Source organism: Mastigoproctus giganteus, chromosome 3 (assembly GCF_048544385.1).
Source record: "Mastigoproctus giganteus isolate SK-2022 chromosome 3, ASM4854438v1, whole genome shotgun sequence".
NCBI lineage: Eukaryota > Metazoa > Arthropoda > Arachnida > Uropygi > Thelyphonidae > Mastigoproctus > Mastigoproctus giganteus.
In genome coordinates, this window is record NC_143577.1 from 95,408,045 (window position 1) to 95,431,858 (window position 23,814).

General features: G+C 39.9%; 1 protein-coding gene across 1 annotated transcript in view; it reads right to left on the bottom strand.

Annotated features, from left to right (window-relative positions):
* Positions 1 to 2,098: 2,098 nt before the first annotated feature.
* Rassf (Ras association family member) overlaps positions 2,099 to 23,814 on the bottom strand; it is a 285,214-nt gene continuing 263,498 nt past the window's right edge. The window contains exon 10 of the mRNA XM_090370595.1: positions 2,099 to 2,209. Within this exon, the coding sequence (XP_090226721.1) occupies positions 2,134 to 2,209 (76 nt within the window). The 3' untranslated portion in view covers positions 2,099 to 2,133. The remainder of the gene's footprint in view (positions 2,210 to 23,814) is intronic.

Sequence of the window (23,814 nt, forward strand, 5' to 3'; positions counted from 1 at the left end):
ATGATCACAGACAGTGAAGAGTTCTTGATATAAGTCTCTTCATCAACATGCTGCTGCTGACCCACACTGTTTCTTCTATTATTACTGATGATGAATCATGGGTGTAAGGCTATGACCCTTTTTAATAGGGCACTGCTGTTTGTGAACTAATGTTATTAGTGGAGTTTTGCAGCATTCAGTGCTGGGCCATTGTTTTCAATATTTATCAAGGTATATCAGACTTAATGTTTAAGTTTGCAGAGGATAAAAATTGGCAGGGTGGTTAACGACAGTCATCAGGAAGACCTACTGCAACAAGATCTAGGAAAATTGCATTGATTGGCTCAGAAATTGCAGTTGAAGTTAAACATAGACAAATGCAAGGTACTGCATATGGGTAGCAGTAACCCCAAATTAACTTATCAACACTCAAGGTAGTGGAGAATGAAAAGACTTAGAGATTATTGTGCAGTCAGACAGGAAATTCTCTGCGCAGTGCAGACATGCCGCCAGGACAGCTTATGGGGTTTTGTCAATGATATACAAAAACTTTGCTAGCAGAGATAAGGAGGTGGTTATCCCTTTTTATAAGGCTATGGTTAAGCCGCATCTCGAGTACTCGTATACAGGTCTGGAGGCTTCACTTTAAGAAGGATGTAGAACTGCCAAAATGGGCGCATAGAAGGCAACCAGACTGGTGAAGGGAACAAAAGGGTGCTCTTACCTAGAAAGGCTTCAGTTCTACAAAAAAAAACATCTTAAGACTAGGAACCTGTGGGGAGATCTGTTTGAGGTGTTTAAAACCTTGAATGGATTGAGTAAGCTGATGGTGCAGCATAAGCCTCAGGCTTCCTTGCACCATATGGCTAATAATAATAACTACTTTCAAAGGAAACCATCTCTCCAACATCCAAAAAAGCAAGACATCCTTATCAACCATGTTTATCATATTTTCATTGTTCATTATAAATTTGTCCCATATGGCGAAGCCGTGAACCAAGAATACCACAAAATAGTTCTACAGCAACTGCACAAAGCTGTTCGGAGAAAAAATGGCCAAAAAGTGGGATCTAGGGAAAGTACACTTGCCACACCATTCAAGAATGTCTTGGAAAACATTCCATCACTGTGGTCACTATCTGCCATATTCACTGGATTTAACTCCCTGTGATGTTTCCCCCCCCCACCCCAAGCTTAAAGTCAAGGGGAATTTAAGCTTGGGGAATTAAGTTATTCAGTTCAGAATGCCACACAGGAACTATTGCAATTCTAAAGAAGTCTATCAAGAGTTCATCCAGAAGCACTAGTACAGAGTCAAGGAGACTATGTCAATGGAGATCCATTTGAATAGCCAGTAAGCTTCATCATTTCCCTGAACTTTATGATCACACTCCATGTGTACATATTATAAGGCTTTAGAGATTCAAAATAAAAATCAAAAATATACTCTTTTATTAACCAAAATTCCTGTTGTTAAATCAAACATTTAACAAAAGGAATCTTGGAACTAAGCTTCTAAATCAGCTATATAATGGAAGGTGTGTGTGTGTGTGCAGGCAGAATATTTTTTTATAAGTACACATGCACACACACACCATTACCTTAAGAAATGCATATTTAATAAACAACAGATATCCATTTAATTCTCTTGTGAAAACTATTGTTGAAGTTCAAAATACTGTTAAAACAAAGAAATATGGTTAAATAATTTAATACCTATTCAAAAATTTTCTTATTGCTAGAGCGAGGGAGAGAACCAAATCTAATATAACTGGGTAAAGGAACTTAATTATGTCACAAAATAATCTGGATATTTCATACTGATGTAGCAAAAATATTGTGAGTGGCCAATAGTTAGTTAAAAATGAGCTCAAAACAGTTGTTAGCACCACTTGAAGATGACTAATGAGCTCAATGGAATGAGGTAGTCAGTAGAAAAAATGCTTTGGTAAGAGAAATTTAAGCAAGGCTTACGATAACAGAAAATTAAATGCAAATGAAAAAGTGATAATTGCAACCAAATGCGTTGAAAGAGAAAAGGCTCTTTTGTAGTACATGAAAACTTTTTAGCCATTAATATTATGACTGAGTGAATGTAGAACATGTTCTACATTTATTTTTCAGATATACTTATCATACAGAGCAATTTAACACTCAAGTACTCTTCACTTTTGCAGTTTCCTTAATTTCATCCATTCTTAATCTCAACCAACGTCGCTTTTCTCTATATCTGAAACAGAATAGTATATTTAAGTACACTGATATGTTTACTGAAAGTTACACTGCTAATGGCAAATTTAGGGTGATAGCTAATGACATACAATCTTTAAGGTTACAGTGATTCTCAAAAATTATTTTTATATGAATTCAACATTTGGAAATCATAATGAAAACCTGCATCCCTAAAACATTACTGTGTTTATTACATTATCAAATTAGAAATATTCATATTCAAGTATGCCACATATCCTTTGAATGCAGTTTTACATCTCAACTTCTAGTAATCCTTGTATCGTCCACAACAAAACCCCTGCTTGTTCAAAATATTCCTGTATTTCATTGCTCTAATTCTGTATGATTTAACAGATATCATCAGCAGCTGTTTCTTTGAAACAGGAGTCTTGTCATATGAATCATCTGCTTTCCTAGACAAGCCACACTAAACAACTATCAACAAAATGAATTCATAAAATTCACCTTTAATTTAAGGAATGTAATATTGTAATTTTGGAATTAATATTGGTATCACATATTCATAATAAATATTACAAGGGCTGTTTACTATTTTTAACTGAGCTGCAGAATTTAAAATCAAACCAAGTTTTATCACATAGCAACTGTGCAGTTGACTCATGAGCACAGTGTGACCTTGGTGGTTGATCAAGTTTATGCCTCTTCAGTTTCTTCTAAGTAACAATGGGCATGGTATGTTAGAAAGTGCGCTGTTCTCAAATTTTGTTTTTGTTCCAAGAAAACATCAGCTGAAGCATAAGAAATATTAAAAGAGGTGTATGTTGAATCTACGCTTTCAAGTAAGGAAATCATGGATCACACCTCAATAAAGCTGTTTAACACAACTCTTTCATTTCCTTTTTTTTTTTTTTTTTTCAAACACAACTTTACATCTGTCTAAAAATTCCTAACACCTCTAGTTTCAGGTATGTGGATAATTTAATTATGGTAAATTCAAAAAAAAAAAAAATCCTTCAAAAAAACAATTTTTCATTTAAATATTCTCTTCAGCTCTTGCTTGATCAAAGCACCATCTCTAACCAAATGGTTAATTACTTAGATTTACAATTCTGTGCCATTAACTAAAGTACACACATATATAAATACATATATACTGCCCTACCATTAATATCAGGACACCCCTTGATGGATGGTGAAACAGGTCCTACGCATGCAACACATCACAGAACCTGATATAAATATACACACTGGGCTTCGAACAGAACTGCAAAAGTGGACATGTATGTGTCAACATAAGCAAGCGTTCTGTACGAGATATTGCAGTCACTCTGGGGATCCCTAGGTCAACGGTTAGTGATGTCATATGGAAATGGAAGAGGAATGGGACTGAATCTGCAAAAAACCACCTGGTAAATCCCAAAAACTAACAGAACAGGACAAGAGAATTCTGCGAAGAACTGCGAGCACAAATTGTAATTTGCCATTGTCTCAAATCACACAAACCCTCTGTTAGAATTGGGAATAATATGTCGGCACTAGTACAATACGAAGGACACTCCATGATATGGGTTACAATGGTTGTGCGGCTGTTCACAAGCCATTAATCACCTCAACAAACACTAGACACCGATTAACATGGAATAAGGAGTGTGAATCCTGGACTGTAGAGCAGTGGAAAACAGTCCTATGGACAGACGAGTCTAGGCTCACACTCTACCAGTCTGATGGCCATTCCTGGGTGTAGCAAATGCCAGGGAAACAGTTCCTCCTTCCTGATTGTATCCTCCTAACAATTAAGTTTGGTGGAGGCAGTGTCATGGTATGGGGCTGCTTTTCATGGTTTGGCTTGGGCCCATTAGTCATTATCGACAAAACCATGAATGCTTTGCAATACCAGGACATCCTGGACAATTATGCATTTCCAACTTATGTAATACTTTGGGGAAGGACCCATACCTGTATCAGCAAGACAACACACCATTCCATACTGCTTGGGTCGTAACAGAGTAGTTTGAGGACATGGGTGTGGAAAAGTTGGATTGATCAGCACAGAGTTCTGATCTGAAGCCTATCGAGCATCTTTGAGATGTATTGGATCGTTGGGTATGTGCACATCGAGATCGCCCAAAGAATAAGGCCGAACTGGTGGCTGCGTTAAAGGCCAAGGTGGAGGAACATATCACCTGACATTTATAAAAATGCTGGTTGAGAGTATGCCGCAAAGATTGAAGGCCATCTTAAATGCAAAAGGTTTCAGCACAAAATATTAAACAACACAATAAAAGCTTTTTTTTTTTTTTTTTTTTTTTTTTTTTTTTTTTTGTCTAAAGGCAGGTGTCCAGATATTAACGATAGGACAGTGTATATATACATCATGATTTTACTTTTGAAGTTATCTCATTAATACAACAGACGTAACGTCTCTGAACATGCAGAAATACTGTTGGAATTTTTTTAGAATAGTATGTATTTGTTATACCAAGTTGGTATTAGCCAGAGATTAAGAAGCTTTGATTAACAGACTACTCTAAAATAAAGTGAAGTAGTCTGTTAATCAATGTGGAGGGTACGTACTCTACAATAATGTAGAGAATGTTCTGCCATTTATTAAATTTTACGTTACCTCTTTTATTGAATATGTTAACATACTCAAGAATTTTAATTTACAGTTCAATTATTTGTTTAATTAATTTAAATTTGCTTTTATGATTTATTCTTTCTTTTTTAGTTTGTTCTTGTATTCTTTTATAGTTGGATATTTTTATCCTCTTTCTGGTCCACTGACAGCATATAATATTTCATCAAGAGATTCCTCTTGATTGCAGAAGTGTCTGAAATTAATTTCAATGGGTAAATTATGCAGGCAATAATAAAGAGTGTAAAACATTTAGCCATAGAACTCTGAATGCTACATAACATGGGTTTTCATCATCATGAACTTGATCCGGATTAGGTCTTTTAAGACCTGTTCCGTTGTAGCTCTTGGAGGTGGTCTTGATATTGCCATCGTTGTCTTGGTCAGCCAACACCTCTCTTGCCTGTAAGTTTGTAATGAAATGCTAATTTTGGGATCTGGTTTGGGTTCATTCTTTCTATGTGACTGATCCATTTTTTTTGATATTGTTTTATGTCATCTACTATATTATCTGCTTTTAATTTCTCATGAATGTCTGAATTTCTTTGACGATCTAGCTTTGTAAAGCCTAATAATGGTCTTAAAAATCTCATTTGTGCTGCATCTAGGATTTATGCATCTTTCTTATTTATTACCCAAGTCTCACAACTGTAGAAGAGGACTGATTTTGAAGTATTGTGCAATCATAATTTTGTTTCAGTTGTCCTTTGTTCTCCAAAGTAGCATTTAATTGTTTTGGTCATTTTATTATATTTTTGTAGTTTAGTGTGGATGCCTTTCTCTTTTGAGGTGATGATCTTCATCTTGTACTTTTTTGCCTGTTTTATTCAGTTCATTAACTGCTATCTGTAGTTCATCTTCCAATTTTGCAATTATAACTTGATCATCAGCATATAATGTAGTTGAATTTTATTCCTGTTGTTCAACTGTATTCCGTTGTTTACTGTTTGTTTCCATTCTTTAATAATTTTATTGATGTAGATGTTAAATAAATTTGGTGATAGTCCACACCCTTGTTTGACTCCTTTATTAGTGTTAATTGGGTGTTAAACTGGCATGGGGAAATAATCACTACCATAAAGGTTTTCCTCAACCTCCCATGTACATAGAGGCAGGAGGAAAGTGGAGCAGATGGAAAGATCAATGGCAGTAAACGTATGGGTAACCATGTGAAAAAAAGGTGTTATATCCCACATACAGAAGGGCCAGATCATTGTTTTTTAGCAATCGCTCGATAATCTGACCTCTTCTACTGATGTCAGAACTACCCCACAGAGTATTATGTCTGTTGAAATCCCCTAATAATAGAAAGGGGGGGGCAATTACTTAATGAGATCAGCAAGGTCTGCCTGGGTATGTCGATCCCAGTTGGCAAATAGATAGAGCAAATAGTTAAGAGAAACCCTACTGTAACACAAGCTGCTATAGCCTCCAGGTTAGTGGTAAGTGGCATAGCTTGAAAGAGGGTGTGGTTACCCATAAGGATTGCAACTCCTCCTCCGTGGACAAATCCATCCCCAGCTCTATCTTTGCAATAACTGAACAGTTACAAAAGTAAGGGTCCTCATTTGCCTTTAAATATGCCTCTTGTAAGCAAGAGCAAGTTGGCTCATGCTTACTTAGGAGAACCTTGATGTCATCACGATTTCTATGAAATCCCCTGCAATTCCATTGTAGAAAATTAAACGTACCCATTATTTAGATTTATTGGGTCCATCTGGTGGCTTCCGAAGGGCTGAGGGCTTTGTTTTCTCAGTCATGGATTTATCTCCCTTTGGAAAGACTGGGCATTGGCCTGAATCCATATCTTCTTTTGCAAAGCGTTCCAAGATAGACTCGTCCTGTACCTCCTTATCTTCTACTTCCATTGTTTCTTGGATTGTAGGTGGCTGTTCCAATTTCTTTGGAGTTTCTTTAGGACTGTTTTGGAAGTGGTGGAGCACTAGGAGGTATGGATATAGGAGTGATGGCTGACTGTGGTTTTTGGGTGGGCTTTTGGGAACTAAATAAAAAGTGTGCAATGGGAGTAAATGACTGCCTTGGTGGAATAGTCATATCAGCCTGAGTACCAATGGTACTTTCCCAGAAGCTTTCTGGGCATATGAGGGCTTGGTGCTATTTATTGGTTGGATGTGTTTTCTGGCCTCCTGATAGTTGTTCAGCTCTGTTTTTAGATTTTGTTTTCATCCTTCCACCTTCGACAAGCTTGAGATTATGCAGGGTGTTCTCCTTGGCAGTTAGTACAACTTGGCTGAGAAGCTAAACGTTCTTTGCTCTCGTGGTCTTTAGCACCACAGCAAGCACAGGTAGGGGAGCCATGACAAGCGGTTTGAGAGTGGCCATACTTTTGGCATTTAAAACACCTCAGTGGGTTAGGAATAGAAATCCTCACTGGGCAGTTTAAAACAGCCTGCCTTTATGGAACTTGGCAGCCATGGGGTGTTGAACATCAGGATGAGAACTCAGGTAGGAACGAGATTCCCATCCTTCCCCATCGATATACTTTTGACAGCTCCTCCTTTTTTTACTCCTCGGTCTCTCAATTCAGAACAGATCTATTCTTCAGAAACACGAAGAATGTTCCACTCTCATATGACACAGTGTGAAAAACTCAGTGTTTTATGGGAGGGTAACACTGATGTGGATTTCAGAAGTTAGTGTGTATGTTTTTGGCTTGCAGCCTCAATTAAGATATCTCTAGAATGCGGCCTTTTGACAGATTTTGGAGATTCTGTCAACCCTTCTAATCCTTTCTGGATGAAAAAGGGTGAGTGACATTTTCCTGAGCGCCTGCTCTCCGGTGGAATGAAGAATGAGGGAAAAAAAAAAAAATGGCATCACAGATGGTGGTCTATCCTGCGTTCTGGTTTTTTTGAATTGCAATTATCGGTTAGGTTGGGGCCCTTGTTGGAGCCCCAGAAGAAAAAGGATTTAAATTACTCATATGAGTAAGATAAAAATTTCCGATGCTCTCAGTACCTCACCTGCCACAGAGCCCTACAATGGGATACCAAGTTTGCTTAGGAGCACTATACCCAAGTTTCCAATAAGCCTTGATCCCATCCCTGGACCAAAGAGAGGGAGATTTATTGGAATGCAGTTGACTCTAGCAGTAAGAAACATCTGCCAATTGATCCCAGCCGGGCCGGTACGGGACCTCCCGTCTTGTCGAACCAGGGGCCGAAGTAGAGTATTAAGGCTGGGCCCCTCAACTACCAGAATCCTCCTTTCCAAGTTTTTACGGGTCATGGCATACGGCTGCACATGCCGGATTCCAATGATGTAACCCTGGAACAAAGATATGGGCATTACTTTTCTTCCAAACAGCTGTTTACTCTGTATAAATCGCAAATGCACCCTACCATCGAATATTGTTTCCACATCTGGGGCGGTGCCCACAAAACCTCTCTCAGGCTTCTCGAGTCCATTAAAAAGAGAGCAGTTGGGTTAATTATTGATCTCTAACAGAGTCTCTCCACTCTGTCTCATAGATGTTCTGTTTCTGCTGCATGCCATTTCTATAGATACTTCCATGGGCACCGTTCTTCTGATTGCCTTCTATCAGACTGCTCTTCCAAAGCAGTCTGAACATTTAACACTACAAGTCAACATCCTTTTACTGTCCCATTTCAAACTCACAGAACCAACTTTTCTGCTTCTCATTAATTCCTTCAACTTCCGTTTTCTGGTACAACTTCCCTTCATATGTATTTCCATTGTATTTACAAAAATACAATCTACAGAAATTCAAGTGTAATAACAATGAATATTCTCTTTAAATCTTTTCAACCTTCAACCTATGCATGGTACTAAGCACTACTGGTTCTAATACCTCTCATGCTTGAAGTTTTATATAAAAAAAAAATAATAACAACACCTACTTTAGAGGAGCTACCAAAATGAATGGAGGTGAAATTTTCACTATTATGATTCTTGAGGTCCCTTCATCACATACAGGTGCCCAGGTTGAGGGGTCTGATTTTGGAGAGTCTGCCAACCCTCCAAACCCTTCTGGATGAAGAAAGGTGACATTTTTCCTATTGGTTTTACAGTGGTAGAATGTACTATCAACGTACTGGCCCTGATGTTTCTTCAGTTCTGAGTCTGTTTGTCAATGATCCATGTAATTGTCATTGGTTGGGATCTTTTAGTGTCTCAGAAGAAGAAGAATTTATATTATCAGTATCCATGGGTTATTTTATTTGTTTTAGTGCCTTGGTTCCCTATCCACCATGGAGCCCAAAGAGAAGCCCAATACCTAGCAAGCAATAAATGCACTGGGGGGGGAGATAACAGGGTTATCCAGCCTTAATCCTGTCTCCCAGGCTACTGTTGTTGTTGTTTGGTTTTTAGGAGCATTAGCAACAAAGGCTATATTGCTCCGGGGATATGTGGTGGTCATTCTCTGACCTTTACGCATCCTCCGTATTTGGTGGTCACGGCCTCGAACCCCGGTCTAATCAAGAAGCGTGTGCTCGCACTGCCGCTCCAGCCCACCTAGCTATGGAGGCGCCACCTCCCAGACCATGAGTTTAGGGGCATGCCATCGACACAGATTTTTTTTTTTTTTTTTTTTTTAGGAGCATTAGCAACTAAGGCCATATTGCTCCGGGAATATGCGGTGGACATTCCCTAACCTTTCCACATCCTCCATATTTGGTGGTGATGGGCTCTAACCCCCAGTCTAATCAAGAAACGTTTGCTACGCACTACTGCTCCTTCTCACCTGGCTACGGAGACCCCCATCGACACAGATTAATTGCAAGGAAACCTGCTAGCAAGCTGATTCTGGGTAAGCTGTTCAAGGACTACCTATGTAGTTGAAGCAAGAGCCAAGGTAGTGTGTTATAGCTGGGTTTCTCAACCTCGGCATATCCCCCCCTCCCCGCGCAATTTTTCATGGGTCACAGCATGTGGTAAACATGCTGGCCTTCTATGATATTAGCCTGCAACTTAAGACTGTCGATTTTTGAACCCAGTGATGCTAATCTGGAGGTCCAGCAGCATTGCCGGGAGGTCTTCCACACCATGTACAGGTGCCCACAATGAGGGAGTGAGCACTACATACCACCGTGTGATAGATATATTTTTCAATAGTAACTTATCTTATTTAATGAAATGCTCTCATACTTTAAAAGATTGTGAACTTCATTAACCACACAAAGAAATCAAGAACTCATTTTCATCAAAATAGGTGAAATTTAATTTTGCAACATTTCGTACAGTATAACAGGATAAGCACATTCACTGAGAATACTGACACCTAACCTCTACAACTCCGATCACTGACAGATTAGAGGTTTGCTGAGGCTAGTGGGAACCAAACATATTCAAAGCTGCTAAGTGAACTTTTTTCATTTATTGATTTGAAATTATTGTTTTTGTATAACTTTTAATTTAAATTTAGTAGTGTAGTGTTTTAGTAATTTGCTGATTAAATTGGTGCATTTATTTTTTTACTTTGCCTTGTAATTGCGTAGAAAACCACAGTCGATTTCTGTCAGCACTGTATTGATAGTATCGATACTAGCATTCTAATCTTCCACCATTGTTTTCATATCGATACAGCAGATACTACTGTATCAATACAATTTTTGCTTTCATAAAGGTGACTATGATGGTCTAAGACAATTTTTAAATTCTATACGATGTTACCAACAGCAAATTCAAAATGGGAAGCATTCAAAGAAATTAATCTTGCAAGCTACTACTTGGAAATATTGTTCAAGGTTTAGGCCTAAATGGATGTCAGATGAACTAATGAGACATATATTGTTGTTTGTTATTTGGTTTTTAGGAGCATTAGCAACTAAGGCCATATTGCTCTGGGGATATGCGGTGGTCATTCCCTGACCTTTCCGCATCCTCCGTATTTGGTGGTCACGGGCTCGAACTTCGGTCTAATCACGAAGTGTGTGCTATGCACTGCTGCTCCTGCCCACGGAGGCACCAATGATAATAAAACGTATGGCATAGAAGAAAAATGCATGGGATACATATAAATTAACAGAAGACATGGAAGCCTATGACAGATACAAGCTGGCCTGTAACCAAGTCACAAAGGAGATTAGGCAGGCAAAGGCAGATAACAAGAAATCTTTGGCAAAGGATGCAAAGAAAAACAGCAAAGAGTTCTTTACTTATGTAAACTCTAGAAGGAAGGGAATGAATCAGATTGGTCCACTTGATATTGATAGTTAAACTGTTGATAGTCCTGCAAAGGTAGCTAACAAACTAAATGAGTATTTTGCATCTACATTCACACATGAGGAGTTATTCGGGGAGGAGAATACCAGAGATATATTAAACTCTGGCAGTGAGCGAGATGATTTTGCAATAAATAAGAGCAAAGTGGAGGAGAAATTGTTGAAGATAAACATAAGAAAGGCACTTCGAGTGGATAGGGGTCTATCCAGTTATATTAAAGATGGTAGCAAAGGAAGTAAGCAAACCCTTAGCCATAATTATGAGCTTCGTTGGAGTCAGGGGAGGTACCCATGGACTGGAGACGTGCAAATGTGACCCCAATTCACAAAGGAGGATCAAAGGGTGACGTAAGAAATTACAGACCTGTTAGTTCAACTTCTGTTCCAGGGATATTAATGGAGGCACTGGTTAAAGAAGCAATGCAGGATCATCTAGACAAGACTTCAGTTATAGCTCGGACACAGCATGGGTTTGTTAAGGGGAAGTCTTATCTGACCAATTTGATTGGATACCATGATGTGATTACAAAGGAACTGGATGCAAAGAATAATTTTGATATCACATATATTTGGATCTTAGAAAAGCTTTTGATACTGTTGCACATGGAAGACTGCTGCACAAATTGGAGCAGTGTGGCAGTGGAGACAAATTGCTGCTATGGATAAAGGGGTGGTTGAGGGGGAGAAGACAGAGTGGTAATCAATAGACACTCTTCATGGACTAATGTTATTAGTGGAGTCCCTTAGGGTTCAGTGTTGGGTCCATTGTTGTTTTCTGTATTTATTAATGATATTGATGATGATATATCAGGCTTAATGTCTAAGTTTGCAGATGATACGAAGGTTAGCATGATTATTAATGACAGTATGCTACTGCAACAGGATCTAGGAAAGCTGAGCAGATGGGCTGAGAGGTGGCAACTGAAGATTAACATTGACAAATGTAAAGTGTTGCATATGAGAAGCAGTCACCCCAGAGTAATGTATCAACTCTGTGGTACTACACTGACGGTGGTAGAGAACGAAAAGGACCTGGAGGTAATTATGCAGTCAGATATGAAGTTTTCTGAGCAGTGCATAAAGTGTAAGAGTAGCTCATGGAGTCTTGTCAATGATATACAGGAATTTTTCTAGTAGGGATAAGGTGATGATTATCCCCTTGTATAAGGCAATGGTCAGGCCACACATTGAGTACTGTATACAGGTCTGGGGACCTCATTTTAAGAAGGATGTAGAGCTGCTGGAATGAGTACAGAGAAGGGCAACAAGCTTAGTAAATGGAATAAAGGGGTGCTCTTATGAACAAAGGCTTAAGTTTTGCAAATTACAGTGTCTGGAGGCTAGGCACCTGCAAGGTGATCTGATTCAGGTGTATAAGGCCTTGAATGGTTTGAGCATGCTCAATGCTGATGGGATTATTCCTCTTGCTCAGAATAATTGCCTGAGTAGGCATAAATTCAAATTGAGGAAAGACAGTTGTAGGATAGATGTGCGGAAGTTTGCCTTTAGCCAGCGGGTGGTTGATTGCTGGAACAAACTTCCATCAGAAGTTTTTTCCAGCTCAAAAGTTCAGAGCTTAAATAGATTCAAAGCAGAACTAGACAAACATCCAGAGCGAGTGGATGGGTGAAATGAGAAGGGTTTTTTTTTTTTTTTTTTTGGCTGATGCTGTATAAGCTTGCTTTCTTGCATCTTATGCCTTTACTAAAGCTAATGGTAACAACAACAACAGTATAAGCACACTGACCATGAATATTGACACTAACCTCTACCTACAACTGCTCTCACTGTCAGATTAGCCATAAGTGGACAGTTTTGTCTAGTGATTTTGAACAAGAGTAGGTGCTTCTTTTATGGTGGTTTTGAATATCTTTTATATCACAGTAGTAACCGCCATTAATAATTGTAGGCCAGTTCTTGTCTACCGAAGCCATGCTCTTAAATTTTCCAGTGGAAATGAATGCATATTTCTTCTGGACCTGTACAAATCTTTTTTAATCTGCATTCTATACTTGAACTTCTGCTTTTGAGAGTAAAGTAATAGACTCACATTGGTCTCTTTTTCTGGTGAGTGGTTTGGACTCTCACTGGGCAATGACTACAGTATCACAGGTTGTTACTGATTATTACATAACTATTACCCACATTAATGTTAAGTTCCAGTGCTAATTCGCTTACTATTATTCTTTTCTTATACCACAAATGCTAAACAATTAAACACCAAAGCCTGTTACAAGCAAGATTCCTCATACTGTATTTGAAGCCCCAGTTAAATTTTATGCCCTTTCACAAACTTTCTTGAAAAGAAACTTGATAATTCTTTGTTCCCTGAAGTAGAAACCCACATAATCAAAATCTCATTTTGTACTGACATGGGCTGATACGACAACCAAACACCTACCCTTCATTTATTAACATCTGAAATATCACTGAACAATGTCTTGTGTGTTAAAATCCGTAATGTGCCTTTCTCTTCTGGACAAAGGCAAATTTCCTCACATCCAGTTTGTAGCTATTCTTCCCTAATTTGAATCTATGACTGTATGACACAATGAGACAGACTCCTCCTTCAAAAAATTCTTTTAAACTTCAGGCACCTGAATTGAAAAACGATTAAAAAAAAAAAAAAAAAGAGATGAAATAGAAAAGTTATATGACAAATTTTTACTTTGCAGGGTGTCTAAGTGCCTCCCAGCACACTTTTTGAAACAAGCCTAAATTGAGTTGGTTTGGATTTTTTTGGCACAAAAGCAACTTTGGCTATATTGTGCCCAACTATTAGTGATCATAATATTTCTTAATTATGATTTATACCTGACTGAAATGTCCTATTAGTTTTAAATAAGTAAACATATTTCAAATGTTGGAGTTATCGCCTATGATCTGTGATAAACTCAGGGAATCCTGAATATTCACAGGGAGATGCATGGCTGTTTGTCACAACATGTGGTACTGTGGACATTCTATAAGGAAATATTCACAGTGAGTTGACAAGAGCAGTGAAGACATTCTGGAGGATTTTCTTTCATAAGTAAAAGTGTGTGAGATGAGTATGTCCAATGCGCAATCTTGTTAGAATGATTTCTTCGTGCCAATTCTTATGGAGACAAGAATTCCACGGCTGAAGTTAATGTTTTATTTGAAGAAGTTTATTGTTTAGTTGATTTTTCCAGATTTGTGACCACTGAGTACTGATTGTCTGTTTGATGATAAGTCTTTATTTGGTATGTAGTACTTTATAGAGCATTAGGTTTGTATTTGTAGGATTCTTTGATGCTGAATCAGCACTTTCATTTCCACCAATGCCTGCATGCCCTGGGATCCAACAGAGAGTTACTTGCTTTTTTGCTTTTGAGCTTCAAGATAAGACTGTATCTGGAGAAGGATGGGATATGATGGTATTTGCTTTCATTGGAGAGCATGTATTACACTTGATGAATCTTGTATATGAGATGTTTCAGAAGAGGAGAGGTTTCAATGTATTTCAAGGCTATTAGTATGGCAGATAGCCCAGCAGAAGAGTTACTGCATTCACTTGGGAGCAGATGTGAGATGACGGTGTGTAGAAGGACCACTGCAGCACCCACTTGGATATCTGTTTTGGAGCCATATGTATATATTTGAAGATATTTGGAGAACTGTTATGAGTAGGCTGCATGCATCTGTTTTATGTCGGCATTTATCAATGCTAAGTGTAAAATAATTGTTACAGTTAGGCGTGATAGTGTGCCATGGTGGAGTAGTTATGCTATTATCCTCATATATACTGCTAAAGCTTAGGCCCCATTTTGAAAATAGTTCTTTTAGTTGTATTCCAACTGGTTTATTTACTGTGGGTTAGTTGCTGTAAAGATTCTTCCACTGTGAAGTGAAAAGTTACTGCCAAGTAGGATGGTGCTGAAGACTTCGGACTTTATGGCATAGTTTAACAACAGCATTTTTCTCAGAAAATATAGAGAAGGCTCATGGGCTTCCGCATATAAACTTTGTACAGGTGATGTGCTGTATGCACCTAAGGAAATTCATAAGGCAATGTGATGTATGGAGTCAAGCCATTTGATCACACTTGGTATACATGAGCTGTATACAGGGGCTCCATGGTCTAGTCTTGATCTCATTAAAGTATGGTATAAGCAAAGTAGTGTGGACCGGTCAGCTCACCACATCATTGCAGAAAGAACTCTAAGAATATTTAGTTTTTTTAGTCAGGTTGTTTGGAGGCATTTGATATGTTCCAAGAAGTTAAACTTTTTATCGAGAATTAGGCCAAGGAAATGTATGCTATTTGCTAGAGGTATCAGCTGGTTTTCTAGACTTATTTCTGGATCTGGGTGCATTTTTGCTTTATACAGAAATGTGTGGCCATTGTTTTTTGTTGTGATATTCTGTACCCATTGTTTTTTGTCCACAATTCTATTTTTTTTTAACTGTGCTTTGTAATTGCCTTTCAATCATGCTAATGTTTTGTGAATGGCATGAAATGGTAATCATCTGCATAAAGGCATGTTCCCACCGTGTTTGGTAAGTCTTTTGTAATAGAGTTCATTTTGATTGCAAACAAAATAGCACTGAAAATTGAACCTCGAGAAACTCCTTCTTGAGTATATGCTTGTGACAGATTGTTTTGGTATTTCACTTGGAAGGTTCTGTATTAAGATTGGGAGATGCCCTTGCAAACCAAAATTAGGGAGGTCATTCAGAATGCCACATTGCCAGATAGTGAAGGTCTTTTCTATGTCGAGACTGATCGTAATTAGATGCTCATTCCTTAGAAAAGCATTTTGAATATTTGCCTTCGCTTTTATCGTGGGATCCATAAAACAATTTATGTTTAGTATATTCCAAGAACCAGGTTATTCAGCTGTTCACCATTTTCTCTAAGGGTTTCGTGGAGGCAACTTATTAGAACTATTGGCTGATAATTTGTGGAAATCATACGACCTTTGCCAGATTTGGGGAAGGCAATTACAAGGGAGTGATGCCAGGAGTTTGGATAGTAGTTTTCCATTTAAATTTTATTGTATAGTATCTGGGTAATATATTTAGAGATTTTTGACTAAGTTGCCGTATCATTTGATAGTGAATGCCATCGGGTGGTGGCCTGCATATGTAAAGAGAACCTTTCAGGAGTATCAAGGAAGTTTTGATTGAGACTTGCCCATTTCTGTAGTCTGTCAATGGCCTGGTTTGCAGTAGCTTCCATTTGAGCTCTGCTGTCCGCCTGTAGCATGAAGACAAGAACATCTGTGTATGCTTGGGTATCTACTCCATCAAGCTCCAGGCCCAGGAAGTTGTCCAGGACAAGGTTCCAAAGTAGTGGCCCCAGTACGGAGCCCTGTGGGCACCTTCGATGAACAGGTCGGGTGACTTGGCAGTAGGAAGTAGTTACAGTGACTGTTCTGTCAGAGAGAGAGATAGGTTTGTATGCAGTCATATAGATTGCCCGGGATATTTGCCTCCCTGAGTCTACCGAGGTTTCTTGGCCACCAAAGTGAGTCAAACGCCCTGGGCAAAGTTAATGGAAAGACCAGAAAATATTTTTTGTTGCAGTTTTGGGCTGATTTGCTATGCGTTTAAGAGCGTCGACCGCAGAGCACCCCCTCCGGAAGCCAAGTGTAAAATCAAAACTGGTTCAGGGAGGAGAGGCCCGCGGCAAAGTAGTGACTTTCAATTTTATTATAGAGAAGTTATTTTATTATCTCAAAGAGCTTGCTGATTACTGAGGGAAGTGCAATCAGTTTATATGACTCAGGTAGGTCTTGTGGCTTAGTTGGGTTTTTCAGTATGAGTCTGACTTTTGTCAATCTCCAGTTACAAGGAAAGTGGCCTGTAGATTAAATGAATTTAAGATGAGGTCCGGGATATATTCTACTGCCTTTTTGACAATTTCAGATACGAGGTAGACCCCTCAGGCGTTTTTCTGTTTTGCAATTTGGTCACTGCCAAAAGAAGTTCTGCATGAGTGAAAGGGAGCTCCTGGAGAGTCGGTTTGTATTTGTGGCTCTCCTTGCAGAGTTGGAACTGTTCTGGGGAGTTAGCATTCATTTGTGGAAGAAAGGGTAACATCCAGAATTCCATTTATTGATTCATGCCACATTTTGGCATAGGTGCCCATGGGTGTTTTGGTGGCTGGGTATCACCTCCGGGTAGTTTATTGGTTGTTATTTCCAACAATGGAGACCAGGGTCTTCCAAAACTGTTTCTTCCTTGTTTGACTGTTCTCTTTCTTATTATAGCAGTATATTTGTTTCTGATCTCACAATAACGCTGTCTTAGGGCTTCCACTTAAGCTGCTAGCTAGGGGCGGCATGCACACTGGATGTTCTTGTGGCGTGCACTGACTTTTCTGAGTCTTTGTTCTGGGCACCACCACGGAATGGCCCCAGAGGATGGTCTCTTTCGTCTGATTGCAGTGGCTGCAGCTTCTGTAAAAATTGTTGTTATGGCTCTTTGATGTTGGTCCGGTGTGAAACCTGCGTGTTCGAAGGTCTGGGCAGCCTCAGTCAGCTTCTCTCTGAAAAGATCCCAGTTGCCGGTTTTCACTGAAAATCTGTACAGGGTGAGCCTAGGTATAGGTTGATGGGTGAGAGCATGATGTAACTGGAAGGTGATAACTCTGTGGTCTGAGGTGATCCAATCTTCTCTAACCACCCAGGAGGATAGGTGGTTGGCGATGGAGCAAGTGGCCAGACTGACATTGATGGTGGCTTCCCAGAGAGAGAGCTTGAGAAGGTGGGTGCATTGTGCAGTTAGTTAAGAGCTGCGAGGCTGTTGTTGGTAAGGAATTTTTCAAGGCGGTGTCCATTTCTGGATCCGCATCTTTTGGGAGTTGTGCCGTGCTGTGCCATGTGTTGGTATAGTGTGTTTAAGGTCTAACAGCACCAGGGGCTTCCCCATCTCCACGTAGTTTACATTGTCGTGTGATACAGCACAATGTAAAGGCCAGACATTTAAAAGTGTATGGATATTGTGGTGTGCAGTGTCATGTACCTTGTTCTTCTGGCCATTTAGCTGCTGGGACCCTGGTGAGTCCCAATGTTGCCCACACTAAGCCCCATGGAGGCAGACCAAGTACACCAGTAATTTGTTTGCTTTACTCTGGCAGGCCCTGCCATCTAATTTCCTCAGATTTCAGTGGCTAGGGCCTAAAAAAAAAAAAATATTGGGGAGATAACGCTAGAATTGGAAAAGCCTGGTGAACGCGGTTTAATTTTGTCAAATTTAAATTTGGACGTGCGGTTGTGTACAGACAGAGTAGGGGAGGGAGAGAGACAAGGTTGGGGGAAAAAGTCAGAAGTATGGAGACGAAAGAGAAGATGACCCCAATGATTTCCAGTAGGGCATGCCCATGCCCCACCAGGAGAAAGTGGGGGTGGCAGGGAAGAAAGGAGACAACAGATCCTCCCCCCACACCAGGATAGGGAAAGAAAGTGGGTGAGGATAGGTGCCTACCCAGATCGCCAACTGGCGAGGTGGCAACTTAGCTGCATTCAAAGTCTTAGTTGGAGATTGTCTGTTCCAGTGATTTCCTTGTCTTATTGTGGTAAGAAGATGGAACTTCAATCTTGGCTTCAGCCAGCAAAGTGGGTTTCACAAGGTGTCCAAGCCTGGGCTGCCAACTGACATGGTGGCAGTATAGCTGTGGTCTGATTGGAGAGTCAGTTTCGGTGTTTGTCTTGTCTTATCGTGATAAGAGGAAGATGAGACATCAGTTTTGGCTCCAACCAGCACAGTTAGTTATATGCAGTTTTGGTCCTAATGGGAGAGTGTCTAGTTTAGTGTTTGTTACATCAGATCTTTGTAGAGGAAGTGAAGAGTCTGTTCAGTTTTGTGATCAGATTTCCCCCCCCCCCCACAACAGGATAGTACTTGTTTCTTATTCAGTTTTTCCAGTGTTGCTGTTCAGGCTGAGATTCAGTGCAGGGTTGTAGTGATGAGGTTGATCTGGTCATGCTACGTGGTTGCCAAGTTTCTTGGTTTTGGTAGGGTTCTGTGCCTTGTGAACAAGTCTCGGGCAAACTTTGTGAATGGTTTGTAGTTCTGTTCGTCATCAAGCAGGCAGGGTTCCTGGGATTGTACTGGAGCTGAGTGATGAGAAGGGCTTGGAGACCTTCATACGGATGGCAGTCGAACATCAAGTGGTCCAGGTTTCTTGGGAGCCACACGCACATAGGGGGGTTGTTTTCAAAGCCTGGCATTGTGAGTTTGCTGATGATGGCACCATGTGCAGTTACAAGATAGGTAGTTTGCAATCCTGGTGAAAACCAGGTCGGGGACTTGGGAAATACTCTGTCGATGCCCGGTATAAATTTTAGAGTTATTTCTCCTTTGGTGGAGGTTGTCCACCTTTCGTGCGAAATTTGTTGTAGGTAGGTCAGAAGTCTTTTCTTGCTGGGTCTGTTGTATGGTCGATATAGGTAGCGGGTTTGTCCCTACTGAGTTGGTAGAGCATTCCAACACGCATGACCTGCAGGTCAAGGGACAGCACTCCAGCCAGTACCTGCAGTGTGTGCGTGCTAACCATGTTACACGCCCTGGTCATATTAAAAAGAATTGGCCTGTGAATGGACTCCAATTTTCTCTTATTGACTACGGTGGAAGCACTGTGAAACCACGCCCCAGAAGCATAAGTGATTGCAGGAATGAATACGGCTTTACAGAAGAGAGCCAGCGTGCGTTTTTTAAACCCCAGGTCTTGGCGGGTCACCCTGGCCACTATTGCTGTGTAGGTCCTGATCTTTCTTTGTATATAGTTCAGGTGTGGGAGGAAGGATAGGTTCTTATCTATTATTATTCCTAGGTGCTTTAGTTCAGTGACAAGTTTGACTGTAATGCCATGGATCTTGATCTTTTTGGTGGTCTTTTTGGCACCAGGGAGCCTTTTAGCAAGATGGATTAAGATTTTGTGGGCGATATTGTGAGGTGGTGGAGTCGTACCCAGTCCATAAGGGTGGTGAGGGTGCGATTTTCATAGATTTCAAGTTCAGCCCTTGAGTCAGCGGCCAATATTAGTGACAGATCATCTGCATAGGCCTGAGTGTGGACTTCCTCAAGGTCCATACCCAGGAACTCATCCAGGACATAGGTCCAGAGCAATGGGCCAAGAACTGAGCACTGAGGACGACCTCTGTAGATTTTCCTTCTTCACTTGGCAATAAGGTGCCTGGACTACTACACTTCTGTTTGTTAGGTAGTTTTTTATGCAGTTAGAGGTTGTTAGGGAGTTGCAGTCGGCTGAGGATGCTCGGCCACCAAAGGTGTTGAACACCTTGGCGAAGTCGACTGAGATAACTAGGAGGTATTTCTTGTCACAGTTGTTGGCTGCATTGATGAGATTTTCCAATGGGTCGACAGTTGATCTTCCTGGCTTGAAGCCATATTGATTCGGAGCAGGTATCCGTGCAGCACTGTAGTGGTTATCTATTTTTTGACAGAGTAAATGTTCAAACACCTTACTCAGCACCAAGAGTGGGGCAATGGGCCTATATGAGTCAGGAAGTTCTTGAGGTTTAGAAGGATTCTTCCGAATTAGGCGAATACCTGCTGTCCGCCAGTCTGATGGGAAGCACCTCCTTTGTAGGCAGTGGTTATAGAGGTTTAGAAGGAGGTTTTTTCACGATTTCCGGTTCTATCAGGTCAAGTCCAGGGGTTTTTTCTGTTTCTTATCTGTTGACTGCGAGATGGAGGTCAGTTATTATCGGATGTATTCGTCAATCAAGTCACGAATGTCATCTATATTACTGTGGAAACCTCGACAATTCCAAAGTATTATTGTATGCATTATATTGGTTTTGTGTCTGTATCTGTCTTTTTGTGAATGGTGGCCTGCTTATATCAAGTCAGGCTTTTTCTCTTTTTTGGGGAAAAATGGATGAGCATCCATCTCTTCCTCAGCATATATTTCTAAGATTGGTTCCACTGAGACTTCTTTTTCACATTTATTCATGTGATCATGGACAGAGGGTTTGTCTTCTGTATCTATACCTTTAGCATTTAAAGTTGGCTGTAAAGTGGAAGGCGTGTCTGGCAGAATTGTAACTGGCTTGATTGGAAGTTGATGCTGAGAATGACTTTAGTGATGGAGTTGAGACTGAGCGAGCCCAAGCAGATACAGAGATGTTGGGAGGAAATGTAACGTTAGTTTGAACCGCAGTGGTAATTACAGATATATTTTTGTGTTGTTGGACAGTTGCTGCATATGAACGTGTTACTGTAATATTTGTTTCTTTGCTTCAAGACAGGTAACTTCATGCTCAGTTTTATACTTTCAAATCATTTTTTTCTCTTTTCCATGTTTCACAGTCTTTGGAATAAGTGGAGTGATTACCTTAACAGTTTAGACACTGTAAAAACTGTGCAGAACATTCAGCGTGGATACGATCTTTAGAGTCACACAAAGCACATATTGCAGTTCCTCAACATACTGCCTACGAATGTCAAAATTTCTGACATCTGAGAACATGACAGCTCAAATATTCGACCTTTACAGAAGTTGGCGAATTTGGCAAACTAAATGTTATGTTTCTAGTTGGTAGTAATGAGCCATCCCTTTTAATTAGGATTCCCTTAGTCTGAATAACACTTTGGTCTGAGAGTTCCTGTTTAATTTTTTTATCAGATACATGTAAAAGTTCCTATTCAGTTAACTCCTTTTGAGTAGTTTAAGGTAGCATGAGGTGACACTTCCAAGCAAGTTCCTCCAAGTGTTTTCAATTTAAGTAGTTTATCAGAGTGCTTGTGTTCTGTTGTTTCAACAAGCAGGTCACCTGATTTTAGTTGGCGAACCATCTTCGGTGATGTTGCTGTTATTGATATTGGGCTTAATGACACAAGGGCTACCAAGGCCAAATTGTGTCTGTTCATTGTTTATTTAGAAGCACCCATTTTTGGTGAGCCAGCAGCATTCTCTAAACATTTCTGGATCAGAAAAAGGAGAGAGCTTGCTGACTGGCTGGTCAGTCAATGGATGGATTATAAGTAAGTGAGGCCAGATATACTGGTCTGTATCCTTCTTTTGTCTTTTAGCACAGGAAGGGTTGTGATCTTCCTGTTCTCTGGAATGTGATGGGATATTGATCCCACAAGAGCCAGTATTGGTATAGTCCATATTGCTCCTTTCAGCCTTTGACAGATTAACTTCTCTACCAAGGTTTCCGGCCCTGCCATGGCAAAGCAGGAGCAGTGCCTGGTGTAATCAAGCCAAAAGAAGTAGGTGTTAGTAATAACTATGAGAAACAAGGAAAAGTGACTTTCCTTTTGGGAAATCATGGTCATAGCACAGAGAAATTGCTGTCGCTCGGCACCCCAGGTATGGTATGGGTATTTAATGGCGCACAAGCTGTTGTGGCTATATTGCACCTATTCATAGGAATGTTGAAAAAATAAAAATATATAAATAATTAATGTGAAGCCAGTTCGATCTCATTTCATGTCAGAAACTAATCATAGTCGTTCATACATTCCTATTTGTTTCAAATAACAGAAAAGTTCATTAATATTTGCATTTTCACCAATGATATCATTTAATGTTATCCGTTCTCAGAGATCAGCCAGAGAATGAAATACTGAAGTTCGATGTTGTCGATAATGTGGACAATCAATCAAAATATGTTTGACTGTTAGATGCTCAGAGAACTGTGAACACTGAGGAGGATCATCGCCTGTGAGTAGATGGAGGTGAGTTAGATGAGTATGTCCGATTCTAATCCGTGCGAGTACCACTTCTTGCTGAACTGTCTGAATGCATGAGTGCCAAAATTTTGGGTTCTGTTTCAACTGGAAAAGTTTGTTTGTTTATACCATAGCTCTGTCCATTGTGCATGGTATGCTGTTTGAATTATAATATTATAATCAGAAACTGGAATAAAGACAGAGGTTAAGTCTAACGTTGACGGATTTTTAGCAGAAATATCAGCCAGCTCATTCCCTTTAATACCTGAATGTGCTGGAATCCAGCAAAAGTTCACTCGTTGCTGAAGATCTTCAATTTTCAATAGCAAATTCCTGATTTGATTTAAAACAGGGTGATCCTTATGAGAGAGATTCTGCATTGCTCTAATTGAGCTGAGAGAGTCTGTGTAAACTAAATATTTTGCAGATGGGTGAAGAGTCAAATTTTCTAGAGCTAATTGTATTGCATATAATTCCACTGAAAAGCTACTGTACTCAGGTGGAAGAGAGGCTGATATGATAGCAGAGGGAAACATTGCTGCTGCTCCAACAGTTGAATGAGATTTGGAACCATCAGTATATATCGGTAAGAAGTCAAAATAGTTTTGAATATGGCTAGCATGGAGTTGTTGCACATTCAGAGTCGGTAGAGGATTCTTTCCCCATTGGAGAAAATAATTATTGCAGGCTGGTTGAAGAAAGGGAATCCATGGTGGGTGAGAATAATTCTTTTTCTGCTGCCTACTGTAGAGAGGAACATTCCAATTTTGTGCTATTTCAAGGAGCTGTAGGCCTGCTGGTCGTATTTTGTTTGGTTTATTTCTATAGAGATTGTGAAATGGTGGATTAAAGAGATATGGTTGAATGGCGTGCGGAGAACAGCTTCGTATTCTGACTGAATATTTAAGTAGTAACATTTTTTTGCGGAGGTATAGAGGGAGCTCATTGGCTTCAATATATAGACTATAGGTTGGAGATGTCCTATAAGCACCAAGAGCAATCCTCAGTGCATTGTGTTGTACAGGATCAAGCCAGTGCAATACACTCTTTCGGGCAGAAGCATAAACTGAAGCACCGTAATCCAAACGAGATCTAATCAGTGCTCTATATAAGAGCAGCAAAGTTGTACGA